The sequence below is a fragment of the Gymnogyps californianus genome, chromosome 11 (assembly GCF_018139145.2).
Source record: "Gymnogyps californianus isolate 813 chromosome 11, ASM1813914v2, whole genome shotgun sequence".
Classification (NCBI taxonomy): domain Eukaryota; kingdom Metazoa; phylum Chordata; class Aves; order Accipitriformes; family Cathartidae; genus Gymnogyps; species Gymnogyps californianus.
The window spans coordinates 13063270-13081596 of NC_059481.1; the positions used below are offsets into that span (position 1 = coordinate 13063270).

Below are 18327 nucleotides of genomic sequence, written 5' to 3' on the forward strand. Positions count from 1 at the left end.
ATCAACATCAATTCTGAACTGTGCAAAAAGAAGGGTGTAACCTCTCTAAGAGATTTTGCTGTATTAGGGCAATTTTAAAGCTCCCCAAGTTTAAAAACACAGCAGCCCTGCTATTCCATCTGTGCTAATCAGTTACAGTGCACAGGAGGCTTTATGCAACCGTGTTGCAAGAGCAGTTGCCCTTGCTAAGCACCTGTGGCCTTTCTCAGCACTACCTAAGGTCTGTAAATCACAAGTGCATGAGGAAAGAGAGTAGGAATGGTACTTCATCCTTTCTCATATCAGAAGAACTAAGGGGCATTCCAGAAGAAAGCGTCTCTATGCAGCAAACAAACGTATTGCTACAAGAGGCCAATGATTTACATATTTTTCAAGAATAATGAAAAAAATTGGGGGGAGAAAAATCTATTGACGGCAGCTTTAAATTGAGAGCTACTGCTGTTGAGTCGGGAAGCACGATGATTGCTAGCAGATTATTCTGGGAAAGCACTACTAGATGATTGCTGCCTTCTTCATAGTTGTTTCCAGACACCTACAATCACCCCATCTTGAAGGCAGTGTACTCAGCCAGATGGATCTTCAGTCTGACCCAGTACAACTATTCTCAAGTTATATAAACAACGAGTCTGGTTAATCAGAACAATTTCCATACCTTTATACAACATCAGCTAAACTCACAGTGGGATAGATTGAGGCATGTGTTACAAGGAGCAGTAAAATTTGGCCTGCTAACCCTTTCTAGTAAGAATACATTATTTTATTCCATTCTGTAACATTACTTGCCTTTTTTTAAATCCTAGGGAAATCTAAGCCACACTTTATTATGAAGTATCTGGTCTGCCATTACTGTATTTGCACCCGAAGGAAAATACATCTTAGTTCTTATAAATTGTGCTCATTCTGTGTATGTATTATTTGGTGCATGAAGAATAAGAGGGCATCTCTGCTGCAATGGATAAAAGTTAATGTAAGCATCTAATAGACTTTTTTGGTGTAAGTTCCCTTAATAGTCTTTTTTAATGATTTTGTGTTTTGACATAGGGATGTAATTTTTACTAATACAGTGGATCACCCTTTAATATGAATATAAATGTATTTGTATAAAGATGTCTTACATTGTACCCACTTTCACATGCTTAGGTGCACAGTATTAACATTCACAGCATTAACAATACATCCATACACAGTAGGAAGGCAGGTAAGATTCAAAGTACGAAGGAGAGGAGAAGCCAGGCTAAGATACAAGTAGAGTTGGAGAAGTTCTGCTTTATTAAAACAATCTCACATTCACACTTTATTTCAGATACTAATATTTGCTAATATTAATAAATAGGATTTCCTGGCAAGGTTAGAATAACAGATGCTTGAAAAACTGAATATTATAAAACACAGATTTTTTTTTTTTGACACGCTCACAATTTGAAGTCATGTGTTTTTACTGAGTTATAAATGTCCTGGGTCATCTGTACATACAGGTTTTCTTTGTCATCCAGGAAATACAGGCGATCTTTGATGACTGCTGGATTGAAACCCTCCTCCATTAGTTGTACTTTATGGTACTTAAAAGTTGCTGTAAGTTCAATGGCACTCTACAAAACAAAATTACATCTCTACTTATCAATGTCAGCATATAATTGTGGGAATTAGGTTAGATTTCCTAAATTAAAAGGGAATCATAGTTAAAGAAAATCCATACAGCACAGAAGTCAAAGCCTTACTAATAGAGGTCTAAACTATCTGCATTCATCAGATAATAACTGGACTGTGGAATATGCAGGCCTGTAATTACTCTGAATGTAAGAAGTGCTGGGGCCACAGAAACACTATTGAAAGGCTTACCTTACTATTCTATTTAAATGAGGCAGAAGAACACTAGTTTTCAGCTTGTAGTCAGAGAGAATCAAGGGGTTTATCCAGAAAATTATTTAATTATGTTCTCGGATCAAAAACCAGCAGAATTTTTCTCAGAAAAGAGCAAAGAAAACGGCAGTTGGAGACTGGGCAGGACTCACCGTACTTTAGATGCGATGGCAAGACAAACCACTACCTTGACTGGTCAACTGTTTTGTTTGTATAACTCAAAAGTTTAAAGATTGATTAAATAATTAGGCATGCTAGTATCTCTGTGTTAGTCCTCTTGAATCATCTCAGTGAATACGCAACCTTTCTCAAAGGAGCAATGTTTATTTTAAATAAATAACTTGAGAAGTACAGAAAGAGTGACATTCTTGCAACATTTTCCTAATTCAAGTTAAACTTCAGTTTAGAATTTGGCTATTTATTCACTGGTAAGATAAAAATCTAAGGCCTCTCTTGCAAAAGACAGCTCTCTTGGAAGTTTTTGTTTGTGTGGGGATCTTTATTTTCCACAGAACAGTCTGTAGGGGGAGCTACACTAAACTGAGAACACAGCTGTGTTACTGTGCTGAAGGAACGCAACAGGAAATGTATTTTCCACTAAGAGATCTTCCTGATTTTATGTGTTAAAATGTGCCAGGTATCCTGTAACTGCTCATGCAACTTGTTTTTTTTCAGGCTGAACTGGAACATCTGGGTGCAGTTCCACTTTTATATTGGTAAATGATAAGAGCAAGTGAGACACAAAAGAAGCCTTTTTGAGAATTGCTAGTGTAACTAGGAAGTCCACAGTCCTCATAGAAAAGAGAAAACACAATGCAGACAAACACACAAAAGCTACTTAGGAACACTGGTTTACCTTAATCCTTATGAAACGAGGTCTTGCGTAGTTTGGAAGGTGAGTGTTAACGTGTCTGTAAGTACCTTCTCCATTAAATTCACAGTTTTCCTTTAGTTGAATACATGCCATTCCTGTTCTGCCTTCATAACCTGAAGGAATAATGACAGCAAATAACTGTAGTTCATATATAAATTTGAACTTCAGGTTAACCTCTTTTTTTTTTCTTTCTCCTATAAGTGAATCCTCCCTTCTATGCCACTTTAGAAAACATACTAACATATTTTCCTTTAAACATTTAAGTGATTAGATTTTCTTAAGGCTTCAGCATGCTAGATGCCAAAGCTAGATGCCAAAATCTTCTGAAAGCCTGGCATCAGAATTATAGACAGCAGACATTTTGAAAATCATCGTTCTTTCAAAAGTCTTTGGAAAGACTTTGGAAAATCAGGTCTCAGTACTCTGAGGCAGAAGTCTGCCTGCAGCAGCATTTAACTGTGTGGGTTAATTTACTTTACAGTAAATCATGGTAAATATGCTTGTACTTGCTGTGCTGACAAGCTCATCCATGCAGAAAGAGGACAGAAAGGAATAAGACCTAGTTTACCATTGTTTATTACCATATGAACAATTAATTAAGCGCTGCAAAAATCTAAGTACTTAATATTTTTTTTACTTGTTTAACTACATACCGAGAGGGCTTCTTCCCTCCCCGTTTCATGGCTGAGGGGTTTAAGCACAAACCTTTTGGTGTTCCTTCTGTTTTCTGGGATTATAGGTAATGCAAGAAGAAATAGGTAATATTCTTAGACAAAGTTTTACATTAGAACCATATGAATGCTTTCACAGAATTGTGTACAGGAGGAAGTGAAAACAGAAAGTAGCATCTAATGCTTAAAGAAAAGTAGAGCACAAGCATATGCTAATTTAAGATGAATTGTTCTTCAGTTTGAGTCTTGTTTCTGTTTGCCTTTAACACCATGTATTGATGACACCTAGCATTCCAATTTGTTTATTCAAAATCTAGAGTGTTGAATTAATGAGTTCTCAGGTGATATATACTATCACCCCCAGCTACATTACTAAAGTACAAATATTTCTGTGCCATGTAAAACAGAAAAAAAAATAAAATACACAGTCCACCCAGTTCTTACACAAATGTGAGAACCGGTTTGAACAATATTTTTTTTCCATGAAGTTGTTCCATAATTAGGTATTAACACCTCTTCAATGTGGTTTTACAAGAGCATTGAGAATAAGAGCATATCTTCCTCATCTCCTAGAGTGTAATCTGAGAAATACATAAAAAACTCCAGACCATTTATGATGTTACCTTTCTTTTGAAATGTCTCCTAGGGCAGCTGTGTGTTTATCCCTACCACAAAGCAGCTGAAAACAAGAGTGATTTAAAGAGAGAGGCTTTAATTTTAGATCAATAGGTGTAGCAGAGACATACATGATTAACAAAAAGTTTATTTATTTGAATTAAATTCACTATTCTAATAGATCATCTTGGTTTATAAACAGCCTTGTTATTCTAGCCTCAGAAACACTGGACATTTCTATTCTCATGTCTTCCACTTTTAGTAGAGGAAATAGTGAGTGGATCATAACATTCAACATGTGAGAGATTCTGTTAACAAATGGTGGAAGGAAATGGTGGATGTAGGAAGAGTGGCGTCTCTAACACGCCTTTCAATTCCAAAATACTAAATTGTCATTGATGTCACCCATGTTATGATATACCATAGTCTGGAAGCCTTTGTGGAAAAGTGTGATGCCTGTTAACTCAATTAATATTGTTAATGAATTAATAATTAATCTGTTATACCTGCTAATATCTGTTAACTTAGTTAATAGGGGCTCCAAAATTCCTCCTCCTCCTTAGACTACTCTAAGGGCATGCAATGTATTATGCCACCTAGTCCAAACCACTTGTGCAATGCAATACTCGGGATTTCAATCAAATCTAACCTTGTTTGTTTGATTTCAGATCCCTACATTACACTGTAAGAATGGGTTCCATTGTAACTGTCCATCACAACCCAAATGCAGTGAGGAGCTAGATGGGAGTCCTGCAGATCTTGGGTAAGTGAGAAACATGGACAGGAAGGTACCTCCAAAATACAGGAGACAAGAAAGTAGAGTAAAGCTATCTGTTCCTTCTTTTGTCTTCCAATATCTCTGGGCATCTGCCTTTAGCAGCAGTACCTCTCAAATTTAAAAAAAAAAAAAAAAAAAAGAAAAGAAAAAAAAACCAAAGCTGCCATAAGCACTTAAAGAGTTTATAAAAGTTCAAAGATTTCACAGATTTTTGAGGAGTAGAAAAAAGGCAGTAAACATGTCAGAACTTCTTGCATTCCTTCAGATTGTTAAAGAAAGGTGAAAAAGGGAGGAATCAATTTAAGTGAGGTTCTTGTTCTTCTAGAAATTCAAGTCTATTTTGTTTGTCCCACTCTACAGTAAGAGCAGAGCTATGTTCCTGTAAAAGATACAACAATGTTTATATCCAAGGTACTTAATCTCAAATGTTCTTCCATTCTCCTGTTAGTATTCTTGTCATACTATGTTAATACAAGCTTTGGCTATGTTTTTTTAGCTAATTAATACTGCATACATTTAAATGGTGGAATGTATCAAATCTAGCTTACGAAAAATAAGCTGAAGTAGGGCTACCTATACTCTGCAGTTCAGTACGTTTATATTTTGTTAATGTATTAAAAAAAATTATTTTGTTGAAATACTTCAAGTATTTCACTCATACCTGGAACAGACACTCCATATACAATAACTTCTTGAACACAGTCAATCAGTCCTAAAACATCTGCAACTTCCGTTGTAGAAACGTTTTCCCCTTTCCACCTGGAAAATCAGCAGTCAATAGCCATTATTTCTATGTGTATTACATATGGTGATCTCCAGTATTTTAATGTCTGACTTTACAATGGGCTGAGCACTGAACTTGAGATCAGAAAGCACTTTTGCACTAGAACAAGGAACTTGTTATCAAAGTAGAGAAAAACATGCCGCAAAATTCAACAACGCATTCCAGGTTATTCAAATCTCAGAAGAATTTAACACACTTAGTTTAATCATGCGTAAAATGGTTCTAAACAAACAAAACCCCAAAATATCACTTACCTTAGATTCCATCCTAGGTTCTATGCTTTCTGAGTTTTAAAAGTATAGTGAATGTGAAACCACAATGTTTTTGTTCTATGAATGTGACTGGTTTCTGACTGTTCAAAATAGCATTCATTCATCACCCTAAGCTGAACCTCTTGTAGGCTCTGCACGTGACTATGAACACAGTTAATAAAATACAACAGTGGAGGTGACTTGGAGTCCTCTCTCTTTCTGACTGAAGTCAGAGAAATTCCTTTTCATCAGTTAGTAGGAAATACTGGATATGAATTCAAACCTGAGAATGAGCCAGAATTTTCTCTTGTGACAAACATTTAAATAAATAAAACTAACCGGAATGTGTCTCCAGTTCGATCATGGAAATAAATGAAGTTGTTATTGTCGATTACTAAAAGGTCACCGCTATTAAAATATAAATCCCCTTTTTGGAAGACATCTCTTAATTGCTTCTTCTCTGTTTGCTGTTTTGCTCCTGCATAGCCACTAAATGGTGCATATTGGCTGATTTTGCAGATCAGTAGTCCAGGTTTACCTATGAAGAGGAAAAATATTCGTTTAAAAAGCACAGTGTAAATTGCCAAAAAATAACTAATTTTCATTAAATCGGTGAAGTTTACAGATGTTATAGAGTTATTTGAGAATTTTGTCATAATCATCTTTTAACATCAGTTGTGGAGGTACAGATTGAGTTTCACCTTGTCCTCTCAATTCACTAGCCCTCAAAAATGCCAGTAGACAATACAATTTATCACCTGCTTGTATTAATGCAGCAGAACAGAATCTCTGAGGTGTTGTCCAGTAAGTGGAAAATAGTTGCCTGGTTTCTCTAGACAGCTTCATAAACCTCAGTTTAAAACACCTGACTCAATAGGAGCTGTATCTACAAAGGAAACTTACACATGGCATCAGGCATGTCTTTAGAAGGTGACCATTGGTACGGGCTACTCCCACGTAACTCAGTTGGCATGGGGCAGCCTTACCCCCTCAACCAAAAGATTCAGTTGGATTGAGGAACCAAATATTGCGGTTCAGCTTGCTTACTTTGAATGCAAAATAGACCTAAAGGCTGCTTAGTATGTTCTTCAGTCTTTCATGTGCTAGAGCTGGAGTAATTTACGAAGGGAGCAGGAACACCTACATGTTTATGTAAATGGAAACTCAACCCCACATTATATAGAGCTTTGCAGGGATGTTACACACTGGAGTGAATTTTATCTCTACACAAAATAAATTACAGTCTGTCTCCATCAAGCCTGGGATTTTACATGTTTTCATGGGTTTCTCTCTTACATTGCAGATATTTTCCACGTCTCTGCAGATCAGCAACTTAAACATTGGGTGCATTTATATGAATATGGAATATATGTATGCACATCCCTCCTTATCCCAACTCAAGAGACTCCATAGGGAGAGTTGGCATAGGAGAGTACGCCTATGGGGCAGACACTCTTAACATAACTGGTATATTCCTCAGCAATGAGAATTTAACACAGTTGGTAACACAGTTGGTAACCTGTCCACCTGTTCCCTTATGCACAGAGGTGAGCACTTCTGTCCTCACTCACAGTACTGACTACGCATGTAACAGAATGCAACAAAATCAAAAAGTATCACAAGTATCTGGTTTAAACACAGGTTTGCCTGTGCCAATATAAAAACCCCTCCTAGGAAAACTGATACTAAGATATATTATAAAAAAAGTACTTTCATGTGTGCTTTCTCTATTGCCAATGGCAAAAAGCTTCAGCCACTGCTGGAAAAGAGAACTGCTTTCTATTTTGCAAATGTTTCTTTAGTGGCATGTTACGTACAACGTCTGAGAAGAATTAAATAGCTCCTGCTGAAAGTCAAGATCTGTACTCAAACATGTTAGCGTGTCCATTATTAAAACTAGACAAGTTATTAAAATCTAAGTATACAGATGCTGCATTCCCCACTGTACTTTACTTTTCTGTTACACTGTATGACAATAGGATGTGATTTGTTACATATTTTCTAACTTGTATTTAAAAACCTCGCTTACTCAATGGCAATTCTTAGCATCTTTCCAGATAGAAGTGATACAAAGAGATGTAATTTTAAAAAGTAAATACCTTTCCGAAATTTTTTAAAGGAGTTAAGTTTTTACCTTTGGGAACTCTTACGCAGTATCCATTTTCATCTCGGACTGGTTCATCTTTCTCTACGTCATATTTAACCAGTTCATAGTGTAAGATTTTCTAGTGAAAATTTGCAAAATGTATACACACATGAATATTCAATCTTTGAAAAATATTTTCAGAATTATACTACATAGTCGGCTTTCTATTTAACAGGAACCAAATTAATCACATTTCAACTGGATGTGTTGAGTCTAAATGTTCTTTTGCCTGAACTAGCGAGAGGTATCTGTGATATCTAGCACAGGCAGCTATAGACTGTACTTGGGGAGACTCCTCCCCCTAAACAAATTCATAACTGAGCCTTGGGTTCTTCCCAACTTGTCATACAAGTGGCCTGGTATATGCCCTTGGCAATATACCAAACTTCACCAAGAAGGACAAAATGCCAGGTTTTGTTGTTATTCTTACCTTCTGCAGGCAGTTTACTCTTCCCACTGCACCAATTTTTCCAGTGTAATTAACAAAAGAAATGTTTCCTTCAGTTGATGCATAAAACTCCAAGATACTAATATTTCCAAATCTTCGGATAAATTCCCTCCACACATCAGCCCTTATTCCATTTCCTATGGCAAGTCTGACTTTGTGATCCTGATCATTGTTTCTCTAGAAACAAGAAACAGTCATGAATTCACAATTCTGCTGAGTGAAAGCAGAATTTCTACTTCTGGAAAACTCTGAGGGAAACTTTAGTCTAAAAGTATTGAGCGTATTCTGAAGCAAAATGTGTGCAAACATCATTACAGTTAAGCTCATGATTTTGATGTGGAAAAGGAAAAGAAATTACTGAGTTAGGCTATATATCTAACTGTAGTTAGTAGTTAACTTGATTTGGATGAAGACAGGGACAAATAATTCTACGCAGAAAGTCCGAATGAAACTCAGGCACCATGTTAAACTATTTTGTTTGTAAGCCTTGTGGTGACTATCTGCAGAAGAGAGTAATTTACTCTGAATTCAGCAAAATGTTTGCAGGATTTCAAATGGTGTTTGGGTGGAAAGGAAATCCCTTTTGCCATTGTAAGTGCAAGATTGAGCCTGTTAAAAATTCTATTACCACATTTCATATCACTTTTAATAGTGCTATTAGATCTTTCTGTTTACACAGTAAAGTGATAAACACATAGTGAGGATGGCAGTCCATTTATGCCTTCTCTTAGATGTTTATATTTATCCCCAACAATAGGAAGTACTGAACTGGGTCAGACACTTGTAATTCATAAACATACCTAACGTGCTAATGAGTAACAATAGCCTAAGAGAATTTTAGCAAAATATGGAAAGGCTCTTTTGTCCCACTTCCTGCCTTTTTCTCCAACTGTTTCTTTTATTACATAATTTAACAGTATTTTAAGGCATGAAGAGTCTTTTTAAATATATATTGGCTTCTTAATTTGGAATACTTTGTTGAAAGAATAAGACTATTCTATCAGCAACAGACTGGAATGTGTATTTGTGCAGAATAAGTATGTTGGCTCTGTCTTTCTGGAAATACAGTGCAGAGGGCAATGCAGTAGATGGCAGAAGTAGAAGATGAGCATGGAACACTGGAATTGCAAAATTTCTTTCAAGGAGCGACTCAAGAGCGAAATCTGGCCATTAAGACAAACATGGATTGGTCTTATAGTGTCATATTCCCAGAAAAGACCAAAAAATGCCACGATAAAATGGCTACAATTTTTAAATACTGTAAAACTTCAATTTTATTTTGGACTTCAGTCATGTCACTTCTGGATTATTATTGCTTTTCTGCAGAATAGTCTAGAAATGGATGTTTAATCTAAAGAAGTAACACATTAATATATAGTCCCCTCTGTGATATTGAGAGATCTGCCATTAACATGTTAGCACAGAACCAAGCTTAAAATAGAATCTGCTGAAATTCTGCATAGTGTCTAAATGACTTGCTGTTCACTTTTTGTAAAATCTTTGTTTGTTGTAGATAATGCTCTACAACACTGTACACAATACCTCAGTCTCTCATGAGAGAGGCTCCAGTTGATTGGGCATTTATACATCTGAGCTTAAACATTTTAGTTTGAAATGATTCACTGGGGACAGGATGCTGCTTGGATCCACATTGTCCCTCAACTTTTTTTTTCTTAAGTCTGTATTTTCAATCTTTCTTCCCCATTTGCTTAGGCAGACAAAGAAAATTTGTTATTTAGCCATTAATTAGTCGCAGTTAATGAAAGGAGGAAGGAAGGACTTAATTCACCCTTAAGGTGATTTCTATAATACTTGGACTGTTCATTTGTTCTGAAATGACTACGTAAGTTAGTTGGAAATACAATCAGAAACAAAACTGTCACACATATTGAGGTTTTTTTCTTCCGTGGATACGTAAAGGAAAGAAATGATAGCATAGATAAAAGTTACTAGCACAATAAGGAAGTCCAATAATGAAATGGCATTAGTTAAGACAGATGACACCCTACATCAATGTGGATCTTGCTTATACTGCAAGTTCCTCATGGAAAAGACTGTCTCTCTCTTACATCTGCAATAACAGGCCAAGCCCTCTTGGTACCACAACCGTTTAAGTAATAATATCCATTCTGTCAAGTTCTTGCATTCTTAAAATGTTAATCCCATCTTTCCGGGAGACTTGTGTGCTCAAAGTAGCATGCATATGGGTACATGGGATCAGATATTAAGCTTATAAACCTTGCTTATGTAAAGGTGTTTTCTCCACTGGTGTTGAATTCTATGTACTGAGTAAACAAAAATCCTCATATTAAATAAGGAGAGCTAAGCTATCTGTGTCTATCTTAAAACCTGACCTTTGTAGATAAGCAGCCACCAATAATGAGTAATCTGTAAGACAGCTTCAAATACTACTCAACTGTATCATTTAGTGGGCTTGAGGTTCAGGCATTCATGTTATTTTTGATTAACAGGTCACTTTAAGCTAAATGTCTCTGTGTGGCTAACACTACCAAACTCACCCCATTTGGGAACTAATTTATACTTGGCTGGCAACTGTACACATCTTTGAGATACTTGTTGAATTCAGGAATTTACAGAGTATGCCCTATGACTGTTACATTTGTGCATGCATGCATGCTATCAAGAAACACAACTCTATCAAAAATGAGTAACTGGCTCATTCTTTAAGCTTATTTTCCTAAAAAACATTCTGTATCAAAGGAGATAATCTAGTTTTTCACTTTTTCCCCTACTTTATTTATACCAATTGAGTATTGGCTAATTATGAGTACTTCGCTAATTGGGATTTTCCATGAACCGCAGGACTGACATGTAACTTACAACCACCCTTAACTATATGTTTCAAGTGCCCAGTTTCTTTAACTCAGTTTAAATCACCTCCACCCACACTTTTTGATTAAAACTTGTTGCCCAATCCAGAGGCCAAGTCTTCTGATTATTATAAAACTTTATTTTATTAACTGCTCATTTTGGGCTAACAACTCATGAAGAAATAATACAAAGCATAGCAGAATCTTGCTTAGATACCTAATTCCGTAGGGACCCTACTGATTTCCAGTGAAGTTTTTTCGTATCTCTGTAACTGACATCAGAATGAAACCTCTGTATATTTGATATTTTGCACACATACATAAATTACAAAGAAACTGTGGACCTGATTCTCTCTTCTGGCTTATGGTTATCAAATGGTGCTAGGAAGACTGATTTATACCACCTTTGTTCTTACTAAATTCTAACTGCAGTTCACTAGGCCTACCTCTGTGAAAGTCATTTTATGCAAACACATTTTTGAAATTAAGGATTAACTAATATGATTGCAGGGATCTCAGCAGGAAAGTGCCTATGAATAGGTACCCTATGAAGACAGCATGTTAAGTGCATCTTCAGAGGGGGCACTCCTTAAATAATCCCATTAACACTTTCACCTGGGGATCACCTGACTGTCTTGGGTTAGGACATCTTGGCTACAAAACCCCCAAAACTAACATTGCCCAAAACACTGGTCCACTGGTTCCTAGAGAACTCCTCATTTTTGGTTTGCAGCTGGAGTGCTCATACAAGGTAAGTGTTTTCTCTATCCATTTTAAAAGAATGTCAATTAATGGATTGCCATTGTTCCACTATTCAACAGAATGATTAATTCAAGCCCAAAGCTCCTTTTTTTTCCTTGAAAAAAGTTAATGTTAGTACACAATGACATTACAGACCTTGTTAGGGAAGGTTTTTGTGGGGCTTTTTTTCCCCCTCCCCTTATGGTAAGATTTTAAGCATAATATAACAAATATTCCCAGTAATTTAATTAGCCAAAAAAGAAAGGCAGTTAATGTTACCTGTGGCACACTGCACAGATACCGAAGCATTTCCCCAATATACTGTATCACTGTTACGTTAAATTTTCTGCAATCATCCCAGAACTGGCTTGCTGAAAACCTGGCACGTAAAACAATAGTTGCACCTGTGTAGAAAGAAGTAAAACAAATAACAGAAGGAACAATTCTTATTATATCATAAGACTGTATAGAATTTCTTAGCACAACATTGTAGAAAACTTGTAGAATTAGGGTTATATAGCTTTTGGAAGTTCTCTTCCTAAAACGTACTGAAATACAATCCATGCTGAATAATTGGTTTAACCTCTATTTCTATTCATCGGAAGTTAAAGGCTATTATTGTGGATGAAACTCTGTACTAATTTACCCTAAAACTGTGCAAAGAGCTGTCATGTAAGGTAGGATATATCCTGTTTGTCCAGGCGATGAAATAAAATTTGTACAGGGTGAAGATCTGTGCGAGTCATACGAAGACGACAGAGGAACGAGAATGTCTCTTGACTGAAGGAGTTTCTGGTAACAGACACATGTATAACCAAGTAGTTCATCTCAAAGTTTGGTAGCTAGGGAAAGGCTTACTGTATCTGTGATCATGTCTGTGCATGAATTCTGCACAGTAACACATTCATTCACACTAGTCAAGTGCACGGTACCTTTCATGATACATCCATGGACTCCAATGAGGAGGGCAGAGCTATGATAGAGTGGTAGAGCAGTATACACAATATCTTCCGAGGTAATGCTGCCAGCATCAAACAAACCACAAGCTAGCATTATGCGTTCATGGTTAATCACTGCAGCTTTGGGAAGACCTGTTTAAAGTCAAGCAAAAAGGTGTGTAACTTCACTTGAACAATAAACATAGTAAGACCAGTCGGTTTCACAAGGGCTTAAAAAAGATTTTCTCTCATTCACTGATGATAGTGATAGCTCCAGAGTTCAGGGAGGTATGCAGCTTGTGTCTATGCAACACATTGGTGTTTAGCCTTAGTGAGGATATGTCTTCCCACACGTAACTTTTAGGTGATTACCTCCCGTTAAGTGTCCAAATTCCCAATACTATGGTACCTAGGAATAACAAGTACCTAGAGAATGAGGAAATGGGATTTGGAGAATCTAGTATGCTGAGCAAAGGGAATGGAAATGCTAAAACAGCGGTTAATCTCAGATCTTGCATCTCTCCTGGAATCAGGTACCTCCTTGCAGCTCTGAATCATCCTAGATGAAACTAGAATTCATACTACAAAATCTCTTCTTGGTTTCCCATCAGATGCAGTTGAACTGATTACTTGCTGAAACAGATGCTAGAAGATAAAATGATGGTAGTGCTTGCCTATTCTGTAAGAAGAGAGATGTTGGAGCCCTTACAAGGATGATGAAGGACACCTGAGTTATTTGCCTTCTGCAGCCCAAATAGGATTCAAATTTGTACTTCCTCCCTTCCAGGGGAGTTCATGCCCTAAGAGGCTCAAAGACCAAGCTAGTGCAGAGGCATGCCCTGCTCTTCCTAATGAAGCTATAGGTTTGAGTGCCTTCAGGCATTGTCTTCATCTTCATCCTTGTCACCCAGCTTCTGCTGTGGCTAAGTGCTCTTAATGCTAGATGCCTTTATGTAGAGGCTGCAGCTCCTATATTAGCTGCAGTTTCGCACAGTGGCCATGACTAGCTGTATTTTGTGCTGGCCTTGCTATTTTTGGTACTTTTGACACCCAAAAACTTAATGGCCAGCATTTAGAATTCACGATCCAAAGATGCCGAGTGTAAGGTGGGTGCCAAGACACATACCTAGGCCAGCAATGTCTCCAGGGATAAGACATAGCATATGTCTAGTGACCTTACTGGCATAAAACTTGTATGTTTGATTGGCTTTTACTTCAGTGCCTCCCCCCAGATTTAGTGCTCAAAGTCAGCCTATATTCTGTGTGCTTTTTGGTTTTAGATACAGATATCAAATATTCAGTTTCCTCAGGGGGAATGAATGAGAACAGGAATTAATGTGAAGTAACAAATTCTCTTTACTTACTAAAAAATCACAATGTCGGGAGGAATGTGTGGCCTGTTTTTGTGAATTTACGTTACCTGTAGTACCAGAAGTATAAATGTACATGGCAGGAGTTTTAAAGGTTACATCTGATCTCCAAGACAACGGAGTAGGCTCATCTGAAGCAGCATCTACTTTATCAAGAAAGCTCTCAACTCCTTCTGTAGCAGATGTCTTGCTTAAATAATAAACTTTAACATTTTCTTTCTTCAAGAATGGCAGTATTTCTTCAACAGATTCCTTCAGTTCTTAAAGAGGAGAGAAAAAAGTATTATAAGAAAATTCTCTATTATTCTGTGAACTATACAATCGGTGCATCTACTTTGGCTCAGCAGCTTTCATGTTCAGCTGCTGTTGGAGAAATTCATGTTCAAGTCACTTCAGAATCCAGCAAAAAGGACTGAAGACGAACAGTGTCTCCCTACGGCACTGGGAATGATTTGATTTGATCTGATTTTCTGCAGCAGGAACAGAATTGCAGAGGAGCAATCCAAGCACACTTCCCCTTGCCTGCAGACCCTGCGGGACTCTGGGGGAGCATACACCTGGCATCACCAGCTCCACGTTGCTACCTTCCCTCTCCACCGTGGGGAAATGCCTCACCTGGCAAGTGCCCACACAAAGTTAGGTGCTGCTTAAACCACCACTATGTTTTATGCATAAAGATGAACTTCATCTTTCTCAAGTCCCAACACAAATGGAAGAAACACTGAAAAGCAGAATGAAGAGTGACTTAGTAAGTAGTGGTACTACTGAAGCCTGGACTCCTAGATAGTTGTGTTCTGTCTCTCCCTATGCCTGTCTCCTACGCATCTTGATTAATCCCAGTTCTCCTCATATTCTCTCTGATATCTCCAACCAACAAGAGCGCGTGATTTCATTTATGTGCAAGGAATAGGCTAACTGCCTGCATGATCAAGTTCTGTCTGCCTTTCTCTTCTTGAAGTAGTAATGCAGGTCTCCCTCCTCTACCCACTGCCAGTTTCAACCAAGTTGGAAAGAATGTAGTGGTCCCTGAGACTTTTATTCCCTTAAGAAGCTGGATAATGGAATGAAGTGAAGATGACCAGACAGCTGGTGCAATTGTATATACCTTGTTTCTTTAGGAATCCAGACTAAAAGCCTTCCAACTCACAGACACTTTTACTTGAATAGATAATCCACAAGATTTAAAATGAATCCTCAATACCAATTTCACTGAAACATCATAATATAAAACTTTCCATAACATGTAATTTATTTTTTACTACTTCTATTTTATTTCAAAGCAAAGAATAAATTAATTATTATTAAATCAACAAATCTCTGAGGCAATTTAATACTGAAAACTAGATCTGTTACTGGAAATTATATCTCCATACTAATTGACTAGATAAAGCCAAGATCCACATCAAAAGTTTGTCTCAATTGCACAAAAGCAGTAACTTTAATAAAAGCATTACCTTTTCAAGTCTGGCAAACTCTGGAATTACCCATCAAACAATTCTGTACTTCTGCTGTAACTTTGGTCCAAAAAGCATCCTGGGATTACCATTAGTGCTTGGTGCCCTTTAGCCACCAAGCTACTCATGAAAATCTAATGAAGGGGTTTTTTAGTGAACAAGTAAGGAAACCTCAAAATATTAGCACAGCCTGGTCGGTCTGCCTCCATTCCACCTATGCTCTCAAGCACTGCACAGATGCTGGACTGCACCAAGAGTAAAGCTGTGTGGGAGGAGAGTTCTGCTCCTTAGACACTATCAGGCATGAAGGAGATAAAATAAGGCCTTTTATGCAAGTATGTAATGATTTGGCACCTTAGAGATAAATAACCCCCAATAAACTTTCACTGGGATAAATAACCCTCCAATAGACTTTGAAATCCATATTTTATTGTAGGTATAAGTATCTTTAATGACATATAAACTGTATTAATGAATTCAGCATATTTCTTTTAAGAAGCTTATCTATGCAAGCACACAGACAGGATCTCATGTGATGGTAAGTCCTGATGAGAGAATATTTATCTTCTGCATGGAGTAGCCAGACAATAAAGGATGAAACTTAATAAGGACAGAGAGAATCAAGGTCCAACAGAAAAGACTTAGACTTCTTTCCTCTCCTGATGTCCAGCAAGCACTAGTGGAGTCAAGCATGTAGTAAATTTTTATGAATAAGGCTCAATTTTTTTTTTCCTCAGAGCTGAAGGCTTTTTTAGAAAATTTGAGGCAAGTATGTTTTACAAGGAGGAAAAATACATTCCCTATCCTACACAATAGCTTTCCCCACATATGCTAATATCTCAAATACTGATTAATTTTGAAAGCTCAGACATTGCACAGAATTTATTCTCAGTGAGGCAGAAATTTATCACAAAAGGAGAAAATTTAATTTGAACTCCTAAAATTTTGGGGCATATAAAATACTTCAGTTACAATATATTAATGAGTTCAACTATCTAAGCTGAAATGGAGTATATATTCATGTAGAAGTTGTTTAGGCAGATCAAGAGTATTTTTGACTTCGCATATGGTCAGTCATTCATACTGTATGTATGCATATACATACAAATACCTATAAAGGACTGGGCATGAAATAAGGTCTCTGCTCTATATGGAACAGAATGCAGGTCTCCATTTAAAACATACTAATATGTCAAAGTCTCTTATATGGAAAAGGAATACAGTTTGTCTACATGGGTTCATGCCTTTTTCTTTGAACCGAAACCTGACAAAAGCTTTTATATAGACTGCAACCACCTTCATGTGTCTAAGTCACTCTCCAGCTGCAGTAACAGGATGCTTCTGCATTACCTTCTTTATTTCTAATTTGGACATTTGTGTGACCATAACTGTGAATTAATCCTGTTGTTTATGATTGAGGGCTATTTTATTTCTAGGTCTTCGTTACCCTTATCAAATAGCTAACGAGGTATCAGAGCTCAGTGCCCACATCTTATACATGAGCTGAAAATGAAAACACGGTGCAAATTATTTGGAAACCTTGTCCTTCCATCTGGTCTGAAGGAACTTCTCAAATCCCCAAATCCACCTTTAGAGGACGGGACACAATGAGAAGGCAGTGTCCCTCCGCTCCAGCCCACCCCCGGCGCCCCCCGGGAGAAGCCCACGGGGGGAAAAGGCGGCGCTGCCTCTCCGCCACCTCTGCGCACCCACTAGCCCGGCGAGGAGACCCGTCACCGCGGGGGGCAACCGAGAAGCGCCCCGCGGCTCCGCTCCGCTCCCCGCCGGCCGGAGCCGGTGCTTTCCTCACCTGGGGCCGCCAGCAGCACGGTGGCCACGCTGCTCTGGAAGCAGCGCAGCAAGGACGCGGCCCTGATGTTGGAGTTGAGGCAAGCCACGGCGCAGCCCAGCTTGGCGCAGCCCAGCCAGACCCAGACATAGGCGGGCCGGTTGCCCATGAAGAGGGCCAGGCAGCCGCCCGCCCGCAGCCCCGCGGCGTCGCGCAGCGCCCGCGCCGCCTGGCTGCTCCGCCGCTCCACCTGCTCGTAGGTGGAGACCTCGGCCCCGAAGAGCAGCAGCGGCTTGTGCGGCGTCCGCCGCGCCCGCCGCGCGAAGACGTCCAAGAGCGTGCTGGCGGGCCGGCGGGCACCGGCTCTCCGCGCCCTCCTCGCTACCCGCGCCATCGTGAGGGCGAAGCGTAGGTCCTGGAAGAAGTAGGGCCAGGCGCAGCGCAGCAGCAGCGGCAGGAGCAGCAGCCCCGCCAGCGCGGTGCACAGGGCGGGCAGCATGCCGCCGCCCCTTCCCTTCCCTGCCCTTCCCGCCGCGCCGCGCGCTCGGCACAACCGCTGCGCCTCGCGCGCGGGGGCGGAAGGGCCAACGGCCGCGCCTCGCGCCCGAGGAGGGACGAGGAGGACCAACGGCCGCGCCCGCGCCCGCCTCCTCACAGCCCCGGGGCGGCGAGCCCGCTCGTGGCGCGGCCCCGTCAGGTGCTGACTGACCCCCGCAGTCGATCCTTCCTCCCAGGCTTCAGCGCCCCCAGAAGGGTTGTCTAATTTGATGGCAGTCG

General features: G+C 39.0%; 1 protein-coding gene across 2 annotated transcripts; it reads right to left on the reverse strand.

Moving 5' to 3' along the window:
* Positions 1–1286: 1286 nt before the first annotated feature.
* Positions 1287–18049, reverse strand: SLC27A2 (solute carrier family 27 member 2). 2 transcript variants are annotated; one of them, XM_050903517.1, is made up of 10 exons: positions 17572–18049; positions 14358–14567; positions 12932–13090; positions 12279–12403; positions 8410–8604; positions 7968–8058; positions 6173–6371; positions 5460–5557; positions 2717–2847; positions 1287–1589 (listed from the first exon to the last, which is right to left on the reverse strand). In XM_050903517.1, the coding sequence occupies exons 1-10, from the start codon at positions 18047–18049 to the stop codon at positions 1413–1415; spliced, it is 1863 nt and encodes a 620-aa protein (XP_050759474.1). In that variant the 3' UTR covers positions 1287–1412. The 2 variants fall into 2 exon arrangements, with proteins under 2 accessions (XP_050759474.1, XP_050759475.1); XM_050903518.1 differs by lacking the exon at positions 12932–13090.
* Positions 18050–18327: the final 278 nt, after the last annotated feature.